The sequence below is a fragment of the Trichechus manatus genome, unplaced genomic scaffold (genome assembly GCF_000243295.1).
Source record: "Trichechus manatus latirostris isolate Lorelei unplaced genomic scaffold, TriManLat1.0 scaffold00229, whole genome shotgun sequence".
Classification (NCBI taxonomy): domain Eukaryota; kingdom Metazoa; phylum Chordata; class Mammalia; order Sirenia; family Trichechidae; genus Trichechus; species Trichechus manatus.
In genome coordinates, this window is record NW_004444165.1 from 714643 (window position 1) to 737127 (window position 22485).

General features: G+C 35.8%; 1 protein-coding gene across 1 annotated transcript in view; it reads right to left on the reverse strand.

Moving 5' to 3' along the window:
* Positions 1–22485, reverse strand: part of EPHA6 (EPH receptor A6) — a 1147205-nt gene that overhangs the window by 367743 nt on the left and 756977 nt on the right. The window contains 1 exon segment of the mRNA XM_004389015.3: positions 11570–11694. Within this exon segment, the coding sequence (XP_004389072.1) occupies positions 11570–11694 (125 nt within the window).

Sequence of the window (22485 nt, forward strand, 5' to 3'; positions counted from 1 at the left end):
TATGAATTGGTAATTACGTTTGCACTTCTACCTCCAAAACGTAATTGTTTAAAGATTAGGCAAAAATATGATTATATTTTAAACTACATTTGAAATGAGCCAGTCTTACATTTCTCTCCAGGAAGTATAACTCAGTCAACACTTTAATAAGGTTGGCAGTCAAGGGAAAACTTCCTAAGGGTTGGATAACATATCTTAGTTGTGGTTTTTAGCATGAAATTTATATTAGAAATTCTGGAAAGATTTACCTACATGTATTATATTTACTGTTTCATCATTTTAGGATACAAATTTAGATGCCTTCCTTGTATATTTGGTTTTCAAAAGTAACATTATATTTATATTTTCCATTAATGCAAGAGTAGTTCTTTGAAGGCTGACTGAATGCAGATTGAATTCATGGTAATATTATATTCAAATAATTGGTGTCTGTCTATGAGGTTTTTGTTTGTATGTTTTCACCAAACTGGATTAGAAGTTTAGAGGAAGTTTGAATTTGTGTCCTGGTAACTCCCTGGAAAGAATTTTCTGAAGGAATGAAAATACAACTGAAAAATATTAATTTTGCATACTTCAAGGCTATGCTGGTTCTTGCCAAGCATTAGCCCAAATACTTTACCTAGAACAGCTTCTGGTACTTTTTTGTGCATACTTGTGAGCCTCTGAGAATTTAATATTGCAGGTCCTATAACCTCTACTCTTTAAGCTACATGCTACATTGCATTTTTTTCTTCCTTCTAAACTATAAGAATTACATAAGGGGAGGTGGAAGCTTATGTGAGTAATTAATCATTTTAAAATAGCTATATGTTTTCCTTTATTCTTAGAAATGTCAAACTGAGCTGTTGTCTTAGTCATCTAGTGCTACTCTAACAGGAATACCACAAGCGGATGGCTTCAACAAAGAGAAATTTATTCTCTCATAGTCAAGTAGGCTACAAGTCCAAATTCAGGGCATCAGCTCCAGGAAAAGGCTTTCTCTCTGTTGCCTCTGGAGGAAGGTCCTCGTCATCATCAATCTTCCCCTGGACTAGGAACTTCTCTGCGCAGGAACCTCAGGTCCAAAGGACGTGCTCTGCTACTGGCACTGCTTTCTTGGTAGTATGAGGTCCCCAACTTTCTGCTTCTCTTTCCTTTTATCTCTTGAGAGATAAAAGATGGTGCAGGCCACACCCCAGGGAAACTCCCTTTACATTGAATCAGGGATGTGACCTGGGTAAGGGTGGTGTTACAATCCCACCCTAATCCTCTTTAACATGAAATTACAATCACAAAATGGAGGCGAACCACACGATTCTGGGAATTATGGCCCAGCCAAATTGATACATTCTGGGGGGACATAATTCAAACCATGACAGCTGTAAAATACATAGATTTCCAGATTGCTAACAAAATTGAATTATTCTTCCATTCTTTTGTTTTTTGTACTTCTCTTTTGTAATTTTCTATTTCAAATTTTTATTGAAAATATCAGACAGCTCATTCCTTCATGACTCTTACTTGATTATTTCCTATCATCTCCCACAGCAAAACAAGACAGACAAAAAATAGTAAGTTTCTATAATCATGGAATTTCAGAATTGGAAAAAAACCTAGTTTATTCAAACCTTATCAAGAAAAGAGATAAAGACATGGAATTCAGGAAAGTGATGAGCAGGCAGTTTAAGAAAAGTGTAATTAGTAATATGGAAGCAACTGATTATATGACTTTAGAATGTGAAATTGAGTTAGAATGTGGTGGAATTTAGAGCTGATTGAAATATAGCGAGCTAGCAGAAATGTAATTAGGGCACAGCATTACCTAGTTTTATGCAAGAACATTAAGGACTGAACTGATGATTTCATACCACCAAAAGAATCCCAACTCTCTGAGCAGTGGGTATTGTCTTATTCTTGGAAACCAGAATGTAAAATTATGATATTCATTATGTTTATAAGCTTTATTTTAGTCTATAAATTTAGGTATATTCCCAAGTGTTGAGTGAAATATATTCAGAGTACTTAGTTTTACTGATTTTGTTTTTTTTTTCTTTTTTGGATATACCAAATCTTTGACACGCTAAATCTAACTCCTACAATTTTAAGTATCCATTCCTCAAACAAAAACCAGAAGATAGTATAAAAACCTGTTGCCATTGAGTGGATTGCAACTCATGGCAACTTCATGTGTTACAGAGTAGAACTGTTCCATAGGGTTTTCTTGGCTGTAATCTTTATGGAAGCAGATTACCAGGCCTTTCTTCCTCGGTGCCTCTGGTGAGCTCAAACCGCCAACCTATATGTTGGTAGTCAAGTGCAAACCTTTCGTGGATAATCTTTATGAAATAGGAGATGCTTTAAAACTAGAGTACAGTAAGTCTCCGGGTTAAGAATGTTCAACTTACAGACAATTTATACTTAAGAATGGACTGCTATAAACCTACTGTATTAAAATTTTAAGTTAAATACAATGGTTCATAATAAGGAACTCACGTGCTACTTTATGATGCTCATGAATTGTTTCTTAAGTGTTTTATTATATACATAGAAAGGTAAAATATATGCTATATACTAAGACAAACATTTGACTAACTGACTTTAAGTAAGAACTGTGCATACCTGTTCCGACTTACCTACAAACTCAGCTTAAATACAGACTTAGTAATGGATCTTGTTTGTAACCCCGGGACTGCCTATAGTTAGTAGACATGTGTAATTTTCATGTGTGTGAAGATTCTACGCTTGATGCAGTGATGTAAATGTCTTTCTTATCATTTTCTATTTTGATATGTTCAAGCCATTCAGATTCTGCTGTTCATGCAGTACTGGCACAGGTCCCAGGCTTGCAAACAGGAGAAGCTCTGCTCTAGGCACTGTGGGGCCACCCTGAGCTCGCTAAAGCAGACAAGCTTCCACAGGGAGTGTGATGTTGCTGAACGACAAGGCAATTGGGTATGAAATCTCCATAATGATTGTTTGTGTTGGTAAATTCCCTTCCTGTCCATTTTCTTTCAGGTAATGTTTTTAATTAGTACCAAATGCTCATATTCAATTTCTCTGTGGTGGACATTCTGACAAATCAGAGTTATGGAAAAAAAAAAAAAAAGAAAGAAACACAAAAACTTTATTTACCAGCTCAGGAATTTCCTGATTTGATTAAAAACCTTAAATTGTATCAAAATCTGATTTGGTCTTTTATTTTTCTCTAGGTTAATATTTTTGGTTCTAATATTATGCAAATCATGTAATTTCTACAGAAGTCCTAGCCATTTGTAAAGATACAGCAATATTTAAAATTCACAAGTATGTTTCAGAGGAGTTTATTTTTGCCTCTAACTTCATCAGTTAGAGGAAACTTTATCAAATAAAGTGAGGTAATGTAGAATCAGGGCCTCTAGAGAGGTCCTCAAAGTATAGTCCCTGGACCAGAAGTACTATCTTCACCTGGGATCTTGCTAGAAATGCAAAATCTCATCCCTCTACCCAGGTGCCACATCAACTGAGTCATAATCTGCATTTCAACAAAACCCTGTGTGATCCAGGTGATCCACGTGCACTATTCTAGATTACACTCTTCTTAGTTCTTTGTATGGAAACCACATTTAGTTTTCCATGCAGGTTTACGAAGTGTATGAGTTAAATGGCCCATAGACAAGGGGCACTCAGAAAAGGAAGGAGATATGTTTCTGTACCTAAATAATGGGTGGAGGTAAGCGTATTCCTGGAGGTGAAGACAAAATGCTCTTCTTCTCTTGGGCAAATAACGAAGTAGAAGAAATACAACAAAAGAAAATTGAGAATGTATATTGACGACTTTATAAGAAAAGACCATTTTTTTCCTTTCTTAAATTGATTAATGCTGCAAAAATTGCTTCATATATTTTTATGCAAATAAAGATGCATATTTTACTTATTACATTTCCTTAGAAAATGAAGGATATTTACTGAACTAATATCTGGGACAAAACTATGTTGATAAAATAGAATAAGAAGGGAGGGGAGGAAGAAAGATCTATCATGCAAATTTTGATACTGAGAAGTATGTGACCTTCCCAAAGGACACCAAGAATTCAACCTTCTCTCAGAAGAAGCTACTTTAAATCATTTCTGAGTGGTAAAAATATTTCCCATAATGAAAATCTTTCCACCAATTTCATCTTTTTAACAATACACTGTTTTCACTGTCATGAAATTATATATTTTTAATTAAAGCCCATACATATCTTATTCTATAATCTGTGGACTAGGGGAAACACTGGCAAATTAAATTAATTCAGTATTTTATATAGATTATTATTGACCATCTGGATGTAAGAAATGCTTTCTTTCTCATGATGAGTTTTCTCGAACAAAATCTAAAAACTGCTGACTGTGGTGAAAATTAATAAGAGTACTTTAAGGAAAAGATTTTACTAGTCAGTGTCTTTAAATATTGGATGTAAAAATAATGAACTGTTATGGGGAATTCATGTTTGGAAAATGAGCTCCTAGTTGGTGATCAGTAGAGCTGTACAGTACCTTGGTAAGATAGGTATGTTTTATTGCTGCCATTTTACAAATGTAAAATGGGCATCAGAGAGCAATGAAAGTGTTAGGCCTGAGAGAACCCAGAAAATTAGCATCAGCAGAAAACACTGACTTCTCTGAGATATCCAATTGTCATGCAGTACCATGGCTAGTGTTAACAACCACTTACTGGCTGTGTGCTTTTAGTGAAGGTACTTAGTCTCCTTAAGCCTTAGTTTCTTCATCTGTAAAACGGGAAGAGTATTTACCTCACAGGGTTGTTATTAGGATTAAGTTACTCAATGCAGGAAAAACACTAAAAGAATATCTGACATATAATTGCTTAATAATTGTTGTCTATTAGTTTTTAGCTATGTATCTTTCTGAGTGCTGGGGATACAAAGCCAACAAATGAAATCCCTGCCCTCATGAGCAGTTCTAGTTATTAATAAAACATTCAGCTGATGGACACATGTGAATAGGACTTCCTTTGAACAGGTGAAAACAAAAAGTCCAGGGCCTGCTCTCCCTCCCTCCTTACCTTCCTTCTTTCCTTCTTTTTATTTGCTAGGGGTAATCCCTTATAATGGCTGGGTAACTTTTTCTAATTTCATTCTGGGTTCTGAATGCAGAGAGAAACCTACTCATTCAGCTAATATTTTTATAGCTTAGTGTAAGACACCCTAAATTTTAAGCAGGCTTGTAGGGCTAGCTGAAGGAACAAGAACTCTCCCTTAAAGCAAAATTCCTCGATGATTAAATTTCTAGATATTCTCTGGTATATGGCGTGTCCTCAGTGACTGTTTTTACAGATAACTGACCCTGAAACCCTCAACATGCTCTGATTCTATCTCCTGAGAAACCAACATGAAAGGAGTTTACAATGACCTTTGGGAGACTACCCTGCCCGGACCCGACCTATATAACCTGCTGTTACCACGCCTATCCTCTCTTTGCAGTGCCTTCTTGATACTTTTTGTTTGAAATGTTGCCCCATTAGAATTATATCTACTCACAATAAATATTTTATGTTATGCCAATTTCTGGTATTTCTCTGCACACTTAAGTTTTTGACAAAAGCCAACAACTGTGTTAGGCATTGACGAGTTTCTATGACAAAGATCAATAAGAAATGATCCTCTTTCATTAGAGGTTCACAATTTAGTGAAGGAGTTAGATACATATTGTTGTTGTTAGGTGCCTTTAAGTCGGTTCCGACTCATAGTGATTCTATGTACAACAGAATCAAACACTGCCTGGTCCTATGCCAACCTCACAATCGTTGCTATGTTTGAGCCCGTCGTTGCAGCCACCGTGTCAATCCATCTCTTCCTTACTTGCGCTGACCCTCTACTTTACCAAGCATGATGTCATTCTTCAGGGACTGGTTCCTCCTGATAACATGTCCAAACTATGTGAGATGAAGTCTCACTATCCCTGCTTCTGAGGAGCATTCTGGGCTGTATTTCTACTAAGACAGATTTGTTTGTTCTTCGGGCAGTCCATGGAATATTCAGTATTTTTTGCCAACATCACAATTCAAAGGCATTAATTCTTCTTTGGTCTTCCTTATTCATTGTCCAGCTTTCACATGCATATGAGGCTATTGAAAATACCATGGCTTGGATCAGGTGCACCTTAGTTCTCAAAGTAACACACACATACACTTCTATTTAAGATTAATTTTGATAAGTATAATAAAAGACCAAAGAAGCAAGAGGAAAAAGGGCCTTGGGCAGGAAAAAAAAAAAAGAAAAGAGGGAAAAATAGAGGAGAGGGTGAAAGAGGGAGAGAGAGGGAAGAAGAAGAGTGGAAAAATTAAGGAGGGAAGTAAAAGAGTAAGGAAAGAAGGGAAAGAGATAAGGGAAGGATATGATATCTCAAGGGGCTGTTCGAGGGGTGGGTCCTATTTTGTCACCACAAGGGAGTTCACAACATTTTGAAGGTGGAAACAGAAGCGTCAGGAGCATAGAAGATATTGTCTTAGTTCCCTCATTCTAAGAGCAGGCTTTGTTTTTGGAGAAAAGCTTTGCTAGTTGCACTAAGCAACGGGCTCAGTGGGCAAATCCCACCTTCATTGCTAACCTGGAAATGGATCCAGTCCTCACCTTCCAACTTCTCCATCCTTGTCACGAGTTATCCAGGGGTGGGTCATGGGTACCAACTACAAGATCAGAGTCCATGTGACTCCCTCCCTCCACTTCAGACCAACTGGCCTCTTCTCTGTCTCATCCCTAGTCACCTAGGACTAGGTCAGTAGGTACCAGCTGCAAGCTAGGGAGTCCACATGACTCCTTTCACTTCAGACCAGCTAGTCCCTTCACTGTCTCATCCCTAGCCACACAGGGCAAGGTCAGAGCAAACAAGTTAAAAGGACACAATCCTTCAGACTGCCAAATAGGCAGATGCCAGACCCTGGTGGCATCTGGAATGACACACGGAATTCATGAAGAGTGTCTATACTTATAGTTACCGATTTGATTTATTACAATGAAAAAACATACACACAAAGAGACACACAGGGCAAGATCTGGGAGGGCTTCTGGCAACAGGCTTCCATATTCCTAGAGACACGTGATCCTCCTGAGATAGGATGTTCCTACCAACTAGGAAGCCCAAGCAAACATCCATTTTCAAAGCCTCTTATTAGCTTCATTGTACAGTCATGATTGGGGCCGCATTGTATAGTCATGACTGACTGAATTTTTGAAGATGCTTGGTTGATAAAATTATGCCCTCTCACTTCCTGAGGTTAGCTGATCAGAAGATCTTTGTGGCTTGGCCAGCCCTGACTCATGTATGCAGATCTTGAAGTGTTGCCTGGCAGTTTTAGATAATAAAGGCACTTTGATTACTCAGGAAATTCCAAGGCTTTTCTTTCCAAGACAAAGGCTGAATTGAGTTCTTTGTCTCACACTAGTAAATAAATAGAAAAAAATTTGTAATGTATTTGACTTCCTTCATTTTTTAAAAGTGACTTTTCATATTCAAGCTGTATTCATTTGGTTAAATAAAAATGAAAGACTTCTAGTGTATGTAAAAAGAAAAGTAACTAAGGAATGGGTGGTATAATTAATAGAGAGTATCTAATTAGTTATAACCAACAAAGCGATATAGTTTCTTCCCATTACTCCCCTGAAGACTCACACACACACATGCATACATAGAAGACAAGGATGTTACCAAAAAACAAACAAACCTGTTGCTGTCGAGTTAATCTGGACTCACAGTGACCCTATAGGACAGAACAGAGCTACCCCAAAGAGTTTCCAAGAAGCGGCTAGTGGATTTAAACAGCTGACCTTTTGATTAGCAGCCATAGCTCTTAACCACTAAGCCACCAGGGCTCCAACAGGGAAGTTAGCGTGGTCTTAATTTTTATTTACAGTTATGATGTGAAGACTACTGTTCCCTATGGTGAAGTGTTAAATAAGCGTGTGTGTCTGTGCATGTGTATGTGTGTGTTTCAATAGATAAATAAAAAACAACAGTTATTTTAGGGATGGGGTAACATAATCATATAACTGTATAGACACACATATTAGCATTTGGAAAGACGGGAATGGGAACAGATTATTTTCTAGACTCTTATTTTACAGATGAGTAATTAAAGAGGGCTAGGAAAGTTAAGCACTGAACCAAACCAAGATCTCTGAACATTCAGGCTGCTGCTTTTTTCCAATATGCCACACTCTCTGAGAAAAGGGAACTGTAACAGGAGTGTGTTATTTGATCTCAGATATCTGTGTATATTTCACTTTCCCAGCTATTTAACTTCTTTCCTGATTTCCAGAATAAGGCACTTAAAACAATGAGAACGAAATAAAACAGCATTAATTTATTAGAGAATGGTATAAGTATCGATCATTTGTGGACTAATTATAGGTATAGCAATACAGAGTAACTTCGACTAAAAGAAAATGTAAGGTTTAAATACCATGGTACTAATATTAAAGACTGAGGAGAATATAACTATTAAAATGAGCAAGGGAGTAAAATTCTCTCATATTTTGTTGAGTATTTAGCTACCCTAGCTAATAGTTGGTGCTCTATCAAATCCCTTTAGAACCCTTGGCCTGTTTTGGTTCCAATCCCCCAGCTTCCGTGTTTTGCTTTTAAATACTTGTACCTCCAAGCTTCTTTAGAGACCTCATCTTGGGCTACTTGAGGACCAGAAATGTCTATGACATTTTCTGGACACCATATTCATGCCTCTAGTAAAGCCTGTAGTCATTGACTGGCGACAGAGTATGGGAGCCCAGCTTCTTTTTCTCCTTGGGGACGAACTCTGAGATGTAATTTAGCCTCCAGAGCTCCCTTGGTGACGCTGAGTTCGACTGGCATCTTCCCTGACGGTACTGTTTGTCCCACTTCTTTACCAGTTTTCCTGGGAGCTTTCTTAATTAATCACTTGCACACAAATCCTTGTCTCAAGGTCTGTTTTTGGACAATTTGATCAAAGACAACTCCCAAAGCTGTTTAGGATCCATCCAATCATAATTCATCCATATTTATTTATACTTGCTACTTCCCTCTCTCTTCCCTGCCTGCGTCCACATACCTCCCTTCCACCAAAAGGAAACACTTCATACAGCCTGCTATGCATCCTAGTCTATATGCCACTATGTGCATGTAAGTACACACCAACATACACACAGAAGGGAATATTTGTGTGCCAAAAATGGAATCATACATATATACTTCTTTGCATCTTGCTTTTCTTACTCAACAATATTTAGGTTCCTAATAAATACATTAGAACTTTTAACTAAGAGTTCTATTTTAAGTTGCCCTAGTTTTGAATTGTTATAAAAAAATAATTTACTTAGCACAAGAAACTATGTTATATATGAAGATATGTGAAATGTACAGCTAGAATTTGAAGTCTTAGTTGGGAAACACTATCAGTCATTTTACGCTCTCTCTGAAAGATTCTGGTGTTCTAGCATCTTTTATTGATTGCCTGTATACTGTGTTTTTGTGTATAAAAAGATAATTATTTTTGTTTAGTTTGTACATAATTCCTATGCTATTGTTTTCTGATTCTGCATTGTACTATCTTATATGCCAAATATTTCCCTATAGCTTGCATAAATGATATTTAATGCTGACTTAGTGCTTTTCATCTTTAGGTCTGTTTATAATTAATCTTCACAACCCACCAGAAGCGTAGATATCTTTATTTCCATTTTGTAAATGTGAAGTCTGAGACATAGAGAGATTAATTGATTTTCTTCTGGCCACAAGCATAATGACAGTCAGAGTCAGAACATGAATTAGGGATCCTTGGCTTCCGGCTCCATGTTTAATCCATTAGCACTGGCACATGGCCATTTTCTTACAAGATAAATCCTTTCATAACATGCTCTATCTCATCATTAAAACAAAACAATGTAATAAAGCCAAATGTCTCAAATCTGAAAGTAAACATGGATATTGTATCAATTACTATCCTTCAGAATATTATTTATTTCTAAAATTTTGATGTTGATGAATTTGATTCTCTTTTTATTGAATTTGTATGATTTGTACTGAACAGAAAATATTGTAACTTATTTCTAGTCTCAAACATGTGCAGTAAAAATGAATAGGAAAGGGCACAATGATTTTCTGTGTATGAAATATAACCCTTATAAAATACAGAGAGATATTTTGATTCTGAATAAGCTGCTTGGAGTATTTTCCAAAGATGCTTCTATATCTGACCGAATTTCTTTTGAAATAATCAGAATTTTTGAGTCTATGAAGATCTATCTAATCTAGTAAGCAGAAAATGTGTAATTTCTTGTGACAGCAATCCACAAGTTATACCACTGGAAAAGATAGCCACAACAAGATTTCTGAGCACATGCTAGTGTGGCCAACGGGCAGAATCGTGATTCAATTTACACTCCTTTCTTAGACTATGGATTTATCCATGTCAGTTAATGTCAACGAAAGTTTATATTGACCACACAATGTTGTAATTACTAGAGTGCAAAAAAATGGATACAGCCATGCTACTGAGTTTCCATTACCATCAAGCTGATTCCAACTCATAGCAACCCTATAGGAGAGAGTAGAACTGCCCCATATGGTTTCTAAGGCTGTAATCTTTATGGAAGCAGACTGACACACCTTTCTCCCACAAAGCAGCTGGTGGGTTCAAACTGCTGACCTTTTGGTTAGCTGCCAAGTGCTTAACCACTGTGCCACCAAGGCTCCTTAGCTACCTCTCCCTTTATCAAACTTACATTTGCTGAGAAGCAGTAGAACAGAAAAAAAAGCAGGATTCTATTTCTCTTTTTGCCCTATATGTCTTCAGAAACATTACTGCTCCCTTTGTCAATATTTCAGAATTAGTATTAGCAGAATGAGACACATTATCATAATAGACTATGGGGTATGTTGTGATGTCTATACAATATTCTAACGGTGAGGAATTGGGGGAGGGGGCATAAAAGATGAGTGTGGATACAATATACCTAAGGATGTATATGAGCCAGAAAAAGGTAATAAATAAGAGCAATTTAAACTGATAAAAAAATGGAAATTAAGATTGAGTTGATTTATTAGATTTATCTTTCTAGCTTTCTATAAAATAGCTGACTTGAATTTAAAGAAAATTTTAAAAATTTGTTAGTTCATTCCACTTATCACTGAAATCATTCTTTCCAAATTATAGTAGACTGTAACTCTCAACTCACTGGCAAAAGATATAGGATACACAACCCTGCTTCGGGTCATAGTAATTTCACTTTACAATTCTTCTCAAGTGAATTACAGAAACAACATCATGGCTATCAAACTATAAATTGAAGGGGTTAATATTTCTCACTATATTGAAAAATTCCCTACAGTAGGTCATGATAGAGGTGAACATCTTGCATCTTCTACTTTAATCTGACATAAAACAAGACAACTTAATTAAGAATTTATAAGCACAATGGTAAATTAGAAAGGATTCAAAGAAAGAGTACGTATGTGATAAAGCCAAAGAAGAGATTTTGAAGTAAAGTAATATAGTATAACAGCATGCTCAATATATACATATATAAATATATATGTATATGTAGTATTTCAGGAAACTCCAAATAAGACCTACTTTCTCATAGTACTTGATCTCGTAGTCCAGAATGGCTCCATTGGAAAAAGCAGGTGCTTGCCATGATAGGGCAATGCTATTTTGGGATGCCCAGTCCTTCCTCACCATACCTATCAGGGAAGGTGCTGAAAGGAAAGAAAACAACTAAGAATTAATTGGCAGGAATAATTATTTACAATCTTTTCTTTAATATTTTCTCTTCCAAGGAAAACAATTGTTGTTGAAGAGGACTCTGATTGTTCATGCCTTAGGATCTTCTCTATTCAATCCAAATAGAGTATCAAAATATATTTAGAAATACTATTAGGGAACTTTGGAAAAACCGAGATATTACAATAAGGGCCATTTGTGTTGGAAGAGGGCATTTTTTCTTTAAATTGGCTTTGGTTTGCAGCTATGACATGAGGTATAATAAATTTGACTCCTGAATTTTATCAGGTTTAAATCTATTGCAGGAAAAAAAAAAATGCCTGCAATTATAAGATAGGGTTTCTTTCTCTTCAATAAGAAAATATATTACAGAAACTTCTTAGCTATAGTCAATTATTGCTGACCAATGTGAAAATGATTCCTTTTACATGATTTCTGTGACATTTGAATAAAATGTACATATTTAACTTCTGAAGTTTCTTTTCAGTGTCATGTCTATCTTATATCTTATGTTCCTATGTAATATTATTTTAACAATACAATCTTAACCTAAAGTAACCTTGTGTCGAACTTTCAGTATTTACCTAGAATGTATATATCATAGATTATTTTCTTCGAATCTTTCACAAAATAATTTGTCATTAAGTATTCTAATTTTTAATACAGTAGTGTTTGACATAGTGCTAAAACTCACTCATAAAAAGTGGAACAAACTACACTGAGATACCATTTCTCACCTATCAGATTGGCAAAAAATCCAGGAGTCTGACAACATGCTCCGTTGGCTATGCATTAGAGGAAAAACACTTTAATACACTGTTGGTGGGAATGCAAAATGGTGCCACTCTTATAAAGGGAAATTCGGCAATTTGAGACAAAATTAAATAATCATTTACACTTTGGCTTTTTGGAATATATCCCACAGATACACTGCATAAATACAAAGTGACACATTTACAAGCCTATTCACTGAGATTTATTTGTAAAGATTGGAAGCAATTCAAATGTCCATTGATAAAGGACTGGCTGAAAAAACTATGTTACATCTACTGGAAAATTATGACACTGTAAAAAGGAATTATGGCTATCTATATATACTGCAATGGAGTTATTTCAGGATATATTTTTAAGTGAAAAAAGCATGGAGGAAAGATGTATAAAAACAATGCAAGAATAAATCTAAGAATAAAAAATAATAACAATGGTTAACCCTTAGGGGATATGATGTAATAGAATAGACTGGGCAGGGATAAAAGCTAGACTTCTCCAAATATACCTTGCTTTGTAGATTTAGAAAACAATACTAACATTTAAAGCACATTTCCAAAAAACTGGAAGAAAATACAACAAAGAAACCTGTGTATCAAGTTGGATGTTGTCTTAGTCATTTAGTGCTGCTATAACAGAAATACTACAAGTGGATGGCTTTAACAAAGAGATGTTTATTCTCTCACAGTCCAGTAGACTACAAGTCCAAACTCAGGACATCAGCTCCAGGGGAATGCTTTCTCTGTCGGCTCTGGAGGAAGGTCCGTGTCATCAATCTTCCCTCGGTCTGGGAGCTTCTCTGCGCAGGAACCTCAGGTCCAAAGGATACGCTCTGCTCCCGGCACTGCTTTCTTGGTGGTATGAGGTTCCCGTGTGTCTCTACTCACTTCTGTCTTTTATATCTCAAAAGAGATTGGCTTAAGACACTATCTAATCTTGTAGATCTCATCAATATAACTGCCACTAATCCATCTTATTATATCATAGTGACAGAATATACAACACATAGGGAAATCATATCAGATGACAAAAGGCAGACAATCATGCAATACTGGGAATCATGACCTAGCCAAGTTGACAGACATCTTGGGGGGATACAATTCAATCCATGACAGATGTATAGCCATAAAGAGAAACTATTTAAAATGACTTTAAAACACAGTAATTTAACATACATCCCATTGGGATATATTCTAAGGATAAAAAAAAAAAGCAAATATATATATATATATATAAAACAGCTTTTAATAATAATATGGGCAGTGAAAGTATTGGTACTGTAATTCTGAGAGCATAGTGTGTATATTGAAGGATAAAGCAAATGAACAATTATGTTGGTGTTACTCAGAACAAGGATTTTGTGTGTGTGTGTGTTTGAGAAAGAGATACAGATCAATGAAGTTAAGTAAAACTCCTATACTAGTAAATTCAAATCAGAAGTATTATGAACTTATAATGTCTCTCTAATTCATTTTTACAAATTTGTATCAATATACCAAACTCAGTTGAGAATAAGACTAGAAAAAAATAGATTCTGTGTGATTAAGATGAATATAGTTTAAATTTCTAAGAAAGACGCAATATTAAGAGCTTGGTATTTTATTTTTAGGAGCCCTGGTGGCACAGAGGTTAAGAGCTCAGCTGCTAACCAAAAGGTCGGCAGTTCAAATCCACCAGCCGTTCCTTGGAAACCCTATGGGGCAGTTCTACTCTTTCCTATAAAGATTGCTATGAGTTGAAATCGACTCCACAGCACCTAATAACAATAACAACAAAATTTTATTTCTAATGGTTGCTTTTTTATCTTAAGGACAAAGTACTTTCTTAAATTTGTGAGAACATGTTCAGTTTCTGAGAAAATAGTCATTTTAAAAACTATATTTAAAACTCTGGCTGTTAAATGAAAGCATTGTTGCTGGATTAAAATATAGTATTAAAAATGAAAGATAATTATAGGAATTGCTAAAAAATCGAAGAGTTTGTGCTATGATCTAAAACAAATGGGTAATGTGGTAAATAAGAACAAGTGTTCAGATAATTCACTATTTAAATTTAATCATATTCTGTATGAATAGCTGCCATTAATAAATTTATCCATGTTGGACACTAATGTTCTTGAATTATAATGCAATAATGTATTAAATGGTGCTTTATGGAGAAATTATAACTTTAAAGTGAACTACACAAATTAGAAGTTGATTTAGGCATATCAATTTATTACATTGTTTGGAAACACCTTTATTCACATATATACTCTTATGGTTAATTTTCAGTATAATCTACAGTGTCATAAAGCAATATTACCAGTGTTTACCTTTTGCCTCGTAATTATTTTGCACTCAAGGCCAATAATATAATCCTTGTAAAACTTATAAGAAATCCAGTTATGGCAGCAGCATATTAGAATGACTATTGAGCAAAATATAAGCCCTATCTTTTCTAGTTTGAGTTCCCCAATGGTTAATTAATTGTACAGGTACATCATTTAAATTGTATGGGTCCTCTCTTGCTTCATCTATAAAAGAGAGATAAGAAAACCCATTCCCTAACTCAAGTTCTTCACTTACAGAGGGACTTCAGGGCCCAATAACTCTGCTAAACCCTAAAACTTCTTCACTCTTGCTCGTCCTTTTCCTATGTGAATATAGATATTTTACATAGTCTACAAAGTACATAATTTGAAACAGTTCCATTTATTTTAACAATATATACTAACCCCTATTCCATAGTTTGATATAGTCTCTGTAATGACTAATAGCTAAAATACACAATTTTGTTGCCTGAGTGATTTCTCTAATATGGGGTGTTGAAGTTCTTAATGTTGTGCTGTTAGAATCCTCACATTTTATACAGAAATTTTTAAATTTATTTAATTATTTTATAGGAAAAAATGCTTCATATAATTTGGAATTTCTCAGCCATATATTAGCATATGACTTTGAAAAGAGCTGCATTAATATAATATACAAAGGCATACATTTTAAACAATTGATGAGTTCAAGACACAGATGTGGGAAAAAAATTATCGGCCAATATGTGCCCCAGTTAATGCATTTTCTAATTTCAGAGAAGCCAAAAATGATACAGAATTTCATTTTAAAATGAGGCTTCCATAAATGAAATGTCAAGCATTTGTGTTGAATATAGTTGATGAATTTGTTTTCTTAATAACCCATTTATATAAATTCTGACTGTGATATACGGTGACATTATAGTACCAATGAATATAAAACAGAAAATATAGTATAAATATTTATATTAATTCTGCCTCATGAGATTTTGGACACAGAAGGACAACTGTTGATTTTTAATTCTGATTCTAGAAGTCAGAGAAGGAAAGAAATAGGCAGTAAAATAATACCTTCTGGCTTTGTCAGAACAGGCTGACTGAAAAACTTGAAGACTCAAGCAGTGTTTCCAGACTAAGAATTATTTATTCAGTATAGTTTTCAGAGGAGCCCTCGTGGTGCAGTGGTTAAAGTGCTCAGCTGCTAACTGAAAAGTCAGCAGCTTGAACCCATCAGCCACTCTATGGGAGAAAGATGTGGCGGTCTGTTTCTGTAAAGATTTACAGCCTTGGAAACCCTGTGGGGCAGTTCTACTCTGTCCCATAGGATTGCTATGAGTCAGAATCAACTCAACAGCAATGGGTTTATTTGTTTGTTTATTTTGGATAGTTTTCAGTAACATTGAATTTTTGATATATATATCCTTTCTTAAGCCTTCTAAATCGTAGCTTTGACCTTCACAATAAATGATTGTTGAATAGATTGTCACATTCTTGAAAATGGTTTCCACACACACCTTTTTGATTATTATATTTTGTAAATCCCAAATAGTTTACTAAACACTATATAACAAAAATTGGAAAAAAATTTGGCAAGTTATTTAACAAAAGAGATCTTATTTATCATTAGATGAGCATTATTTTCTTATGCTTATGTGGAGATACCTGAAGAAATACTAAATTATTCTAGTTAATTGTTTTTCTTAATTAAGATTTATTTAACTTTTATTAAATATTTACTATATGAAATGCATATTTTCTTATTCATTCTCACGAATATATGGGATGGAGATTTTCCCCATTTTAAAGATGAGGAAGCTGAAGCTCCAAGAAGCTGAGCGATTTAATTATGAGATGTGAGGGCAAATTTTTATATTAATTCAAAATGTCAAGAAAAGTGGAAAATTAACATTTTGCTGCAGTTCTTAAAAATTAATATAAATATAATGTAATGTAGTAGAAATTAAAATCTATGTTCAAAATTTGTTGCAAAGAAATACAAAAATATCACAAGTATCCTTATTACCTTTGAATTTCTCATTTTTCTGTCTTTTTTTACACCACTATTCAAAACCACACTATTTTGAGAATATAATCCAGATTTATGATATGGTTCATGAGATTAAATATTTTTTAAAACTCTATCAAATATTGCTGGAGCCCTGGTGGCACAGTGGTTAAGAGTTCAGGCTGCTAACCAAAAAGTCGGCGGTTCGAATCCACCAGCTGCTCCTTGGAAACTCTATGGGGCAGTTCTACTCTGTCCTATAGGGTCACTGTGAGTTGGAATCGATTCTACAGCAGTGGCTTTGTTTTTGTTTTTTTAATCAAATATTGCTAGTTTTCAGCCATCTACGGAGCATACTCCACCACTCGTCTGTCAGTTTGTCACACTGGGTGGCTTGCATGTTGCTGTGATGCTGGAAGATATGCCACTAGTATTTCAAATACCAGCAGCGTCACCCATGGTGAACAGGTTTCAGCAGAGCTTCCAGACCAAGATAGACTAGGAGGAAGGACTTGGCGATCTACTTCTAAAAAAGACTGGCCAGAAAACCTTATAAATAGCAGCAGAACATTGATATAGTGCCAGAAGATGATCCCCTCAGGTTGGAAGGCACTGAAAATACCACTGAAGAAAAATTTCCTCCTCAAAGTAGCCAAAACAAAACAAAAAACCCAAATCCGTTGCCATTGAGTAGATTTCGACTCATAGAGTCATCCTTAATGATGTGGTTGGAATAAAGCTTTCAAGACCTTCATTTGCCGAAGTGGCACAACTCAAAATGAGAAGAAATAGCTGCAGACATCCATTTATAGTTGCAACATGGAACATGGAATGTACAAAGTATGAATCTAGAAAAATTGCAAGTTGTCAAAAATAAAACGGAACACTAGAAGATCAATATCCCAGGCATTAGTGAGCTGAAATGGACTGATATTGGCAATTTTGAATCAGGCCATCATATGGTCTACTATGCCGGGAATGGAAATTGAAGACAAATGGCGTGGCATTCATCATCAAAAAGAACATTTAAGATCTATCTTGAAGTACATCGCTATCAGGTATAAGATAATATCCATATGCCTACAAGGAAGACCAGTTAATACGACTATTATTCAAATTTATGTACCAACCACTAATGCCAAAGATGAAGACATTGAAGATTTTACCAACCTTTGCAGTCTGAAATTGATCAAACATGCAATCACAATGTATTTATAAATACTGATGATTGGAATGCGAATATTGGAAAAAAAGAAGGATCAGAAGTTGGAAAATATGGAATTGGTGATAGAAACGAAGCCAGAGATGGCATGATAGATTTTGAAAGATCAACGATTATTCATTGGAAAGACTTTTTTTCAACAACATAAATGGAGACCGTACATAAATAAATAGGAATCAAACTGACTTCATCTGTGAAAAGAGACAATGGAGAAGTTCAATATCATCAGTCAGAACAAGCCCAGGACCTCAATTGCTCATATGCAAGTTCAAGGTGAAGTTGAAGAAAAGTAAAACATGTCCACGAGAGCCAAAGTATGACCTTGAGTATATCCCACTTGAATTTAGAGATCATATCAAGAATAGATTTGATACAATGAACACTAATGACCGCAGATCAGATGACTTGTGGGATGACATCAAGGACATCATACATGAAGACAGCAAGAGATCATTAAAAAGATAGGAAAGAAAGAAAAGAACAAAATGTATATCAGAGAGACTCTAAAACTTGCTCTTTCTTTAAAAATTATTGTTTAATATTTTATTGTATTTTGGTGAAAGTATACACAGCAGAACAGGTTCCCGTTCAACAATTTCTACACAAAATGTTCAGTGACATTTGTTACATTCTTTAGTTTGTACCAATATTCTCATTATTTAAACGCTAGTTCCTTTCCTATTAACTTAATTCCACTGCCCCTCAGCCTTCTCATTTTCCTTTAGAGTAACTATTGTCCATTTCGTATCATATAGATACTTTTTTTACAGTTTAATTTTTTCCTCTCAGAATTTCTTCTTTTTAAAAAAAAAATTATGCTTTAGATGAAGGTTTACAGAGCAAATTAGTTTCTCATTAAACAATTAATACACATACTGTTTTGTGACATCGGTGGCTAATCCTGCGACGTGTCAACACTCTACCTTTCTCGATCTTTGGTTCCCCATTTCCATTCATCCAGCTTTCCTCTCCCCTCCTGCCATCTTGTCTTTGCTCTGGGCTGGTTTTCCCATTGAGTCTCGTATACATGGTTGTGCTGCATGTATTATTGTTTGTTTTATGGGCCTGTCTAATCTTTGGCTGAAGGGTGAACCTCAAGAGTGATTTCAGTACTGACTTAAAAGGGTGTCTGGGGGCCATACTCTCGGGGTTTCTCCAGTATCATTCAGACCAGTAAGCCTGGTCTTTTTTTGTGAGTTTGAATTTTGTTCTACATTTTTCTCCAGCTCTGTATGGTGCCCTCTATTGTGATCCTTTTCAGAGCAGTTGGTGGTGGTAGCCAGACACCATCTAGTTGTGCCAGACTCAGTCTGGTGGAGGCTGTGTTTGTTGAGGTCCATTAGTCCTTTGAACTAATCTTTCCCTTGTGTCTTTAGTTTTCTTCATTCTCCCTTGCTCCAGATGGGGTGGGACCAGTGGAGTATCTTAGATGGCCACTCACAAGCTTTTAAGACCCCAGATGCTACTCATCAAAGTAGAGTGTAGAACATTTTCCTTATAAACCATGTTATGCCAATTGAGCTAGATGTCCCCCAAGACCATGGTCCCCAGCCCTTAGCCCAGTAATTCAATCCTTCAAGGAGTTTGGATGTGTCTATGAAGCTTCTATGACTTCGCCTTGGTCAAGTTATGCTGACTTCCCCAGTATTGTGTACTGTCTTACACTTCACTAAAGTTACCACTAATCTATTGTCTAGTTAGTGTTTTTCCTTCCCCATGCCTTCCCTCCCTCATAACCATCAAAGATTGTTTTTTTGTTTTCATAAGTTTTTATAACAGTGGTCTTATACGATAATTGTCCTTTTGTAATTGACTTATTTCACTCAGCATAATGCCCTCCAGATTCATCCATGTTGTGAGATGTTTTGCAGATTCATCAGTGTTCTTTGTCATTGGGTAGTACTCCCTTGTGTATGTACCACAGTTTGTTTATTCATTCATATGTCTAAAATTTGCTCTTGAACTGGAGTAGTTAAAGTGAACGGAAGAAATGATGAAGTAAAAGAGCTGAACAGAAGATTTCAAAGGGTGTCATGAGAAGACAAAATAAAGTAGTATAATGAAGTATGCAAAGACCTGGAGTTAGAAAACCAAAAGGGAGGAACACTCTCTGCTTTTCTCAAGCTGAAAGATCTGAAGAAAAAATTCAGGCCTCGAGTTGCAATATTAAAGGATTCTATGGGCAAAATATCAAACGACGCAGGAAGCATCAAAATAAGATCTAAGTAATACAGAAAGTCATTGTAACAAAAAGAATTGGTTGATGTTCAACCATTTCAGGAGGTAACATATGATCAACAACCAATGGTACTGAAGGAAGAAGTCCAAGCTGCACGAAGGCATTGGTGAAAAGCAAGGCTCCAGAAATTGATGGAATAACAATTGACATGTTGCAACAAATGGATGTAATGCTGGAGATGCTCACTCACCTATGGCATGAAATTTGGAAGGCAGCTGTTTGGCCAACTGACTGGAAGAGATCCATATTTATTCCCATTCCAAAGAAAGCCGATCCAACAGAGCGTGAAAATCATTGAACACTATAATTAATATCACACACAAGTAAAATTCTGCTGATGATATTTCAAAATCGTTGCAGCACTACATCCACAGGGAACTGCCAGAAATTCAAACTGAATTCAGAAGAGGACGTGGAATGAGGATATCATTGCTGATGTCAGATGGATCTTGGCTGAAAGCAGACAATAACAGAAAGATGTTTACCTGTGTTTTATTGACTATGCGAAGGCATTTACTTGTTTGGATCATAACAAAATATGGATAACATTGTGAATGATGGGAATTCCAGAACACTTAATTACACTCATGCAGAACCTGTACATTCAATACAAGGTAGTTGTTTGAACAGAACAAGGGGATACTGCATGGTTTAAAATCAAGAAAGGTGTGCATCAGGGTTGTATCCTTTGAACATACTTTCATTCAATCTATATGCTGAGCAAATAATCCAAGAAGCTGGGCTATGTGAAGAAGAATGTAGCATTAGGGTTGGAGGAAGACTCATTAACAACCTGTGATATGCAGATGACACAATCTTGCTTGCTGAAAGTGAAGAGGATTTGAAGCACTTACTTATGACAATCAAAGACCACAAGCTTCAATATGGATTACACTTCAACATAAAGAAAACAAAACTCTTCATAACTGGACCAGTAAGCAACATCACGATAAATGGTGAAAAGTTGAAGTTGTCAAGGATTTCATTTTACTTGGATTCACAATCAACGTCCATGAAAGCAGCAATCAAGAAATGAAACAACGTATTGCATTGGGAAAAACTGCTGCAAAAGATCTCTTTGAAGTATTAAACAACAAAGTTGTCATTTTGAGAACTAAAGTACGCCTGACCGAAGCCATGGTATTTTCTGTCGTTTCCTATGCATGCGGACGCTGGACAATGAATGAGAAAGACCAAATAATTGATGTCTTTGAATTAAGGTGCTGACAAAGAACATTGAATATACCATGGATTGCCAGAAGAAATGAACAAATCTGTCTCAGAAGAAGTACAGCCAGAATGCGCCTTAGAATGGAGGTTGGCAAGACTTCATCTCACGTACTTTGGTCAAGTTATCAGGAGGGCCCAGTCCCTGGAGGAGGACATCATGCTTGGTAAAGTAGAGGGTCAGTTGAAAAGAGGAAGATCCTCAATGAGATGTATTGACACATTGGCTGCAAACATAGTAACAATTGTGAGGATGCTGCGGGACTGGGCAGTGTTTCCGTCTGTTGTACATAGGGTTGCTATGTGTTGCAAACAACTAGACAGCACCTAACAACAACAACAACTGAGCATAGTAAGCATATTAAGATTCACGTATGGTGTGTGTATGTGGTATGTGTATATGTGAAAAGGAGAGACAGAAAAAGACAGGAAGAGAGATACAGAGACAGAGAGAACACATACTGTCCATTCACATTGTTTTTGACAATGAAAAACTTAATGGTAAATATTAAATACTACAATCTTAGTATTAGAATAGACCATATAAGTCATTTATTACATCTTTTTCCAGTAATACAGACAATATCTCTACATCCCTGATAGCTGATTATCTAGTTCTGGCTTCAGCAGTTGCACTAAAGAGTACATTATGTCACAAGACTATCCATTCCATTTTGAAATTTTCTAATTGTTAAGAAGTTGCAGTGGTTAAGAGCTCGGCTGCTAACCATAAGGTCAGCAGTTCATATCTACCAGCAGCTCCTTGGAAACCCTCTAGAGCAGTTCTACTCTGTCCTATGGGGGTGCTATCAGTCAGAATTGACTCACCAAGAATGGGTTTGGTTTGGTTTTTCCTCTTAACCCAGGTCCTAGCTCTGACCTTTGGCATAAATAGTATTAACTCTTCCCCTGTCCCTAATTTATCCCCACCTTTCCTTTCCTTTTCTCTCTTTTCTTTCCCTCTCTCTTGTCTATCTCTCCTTCCTTCCTCTCTTCTTTCTTTTTTTTTTTTTTT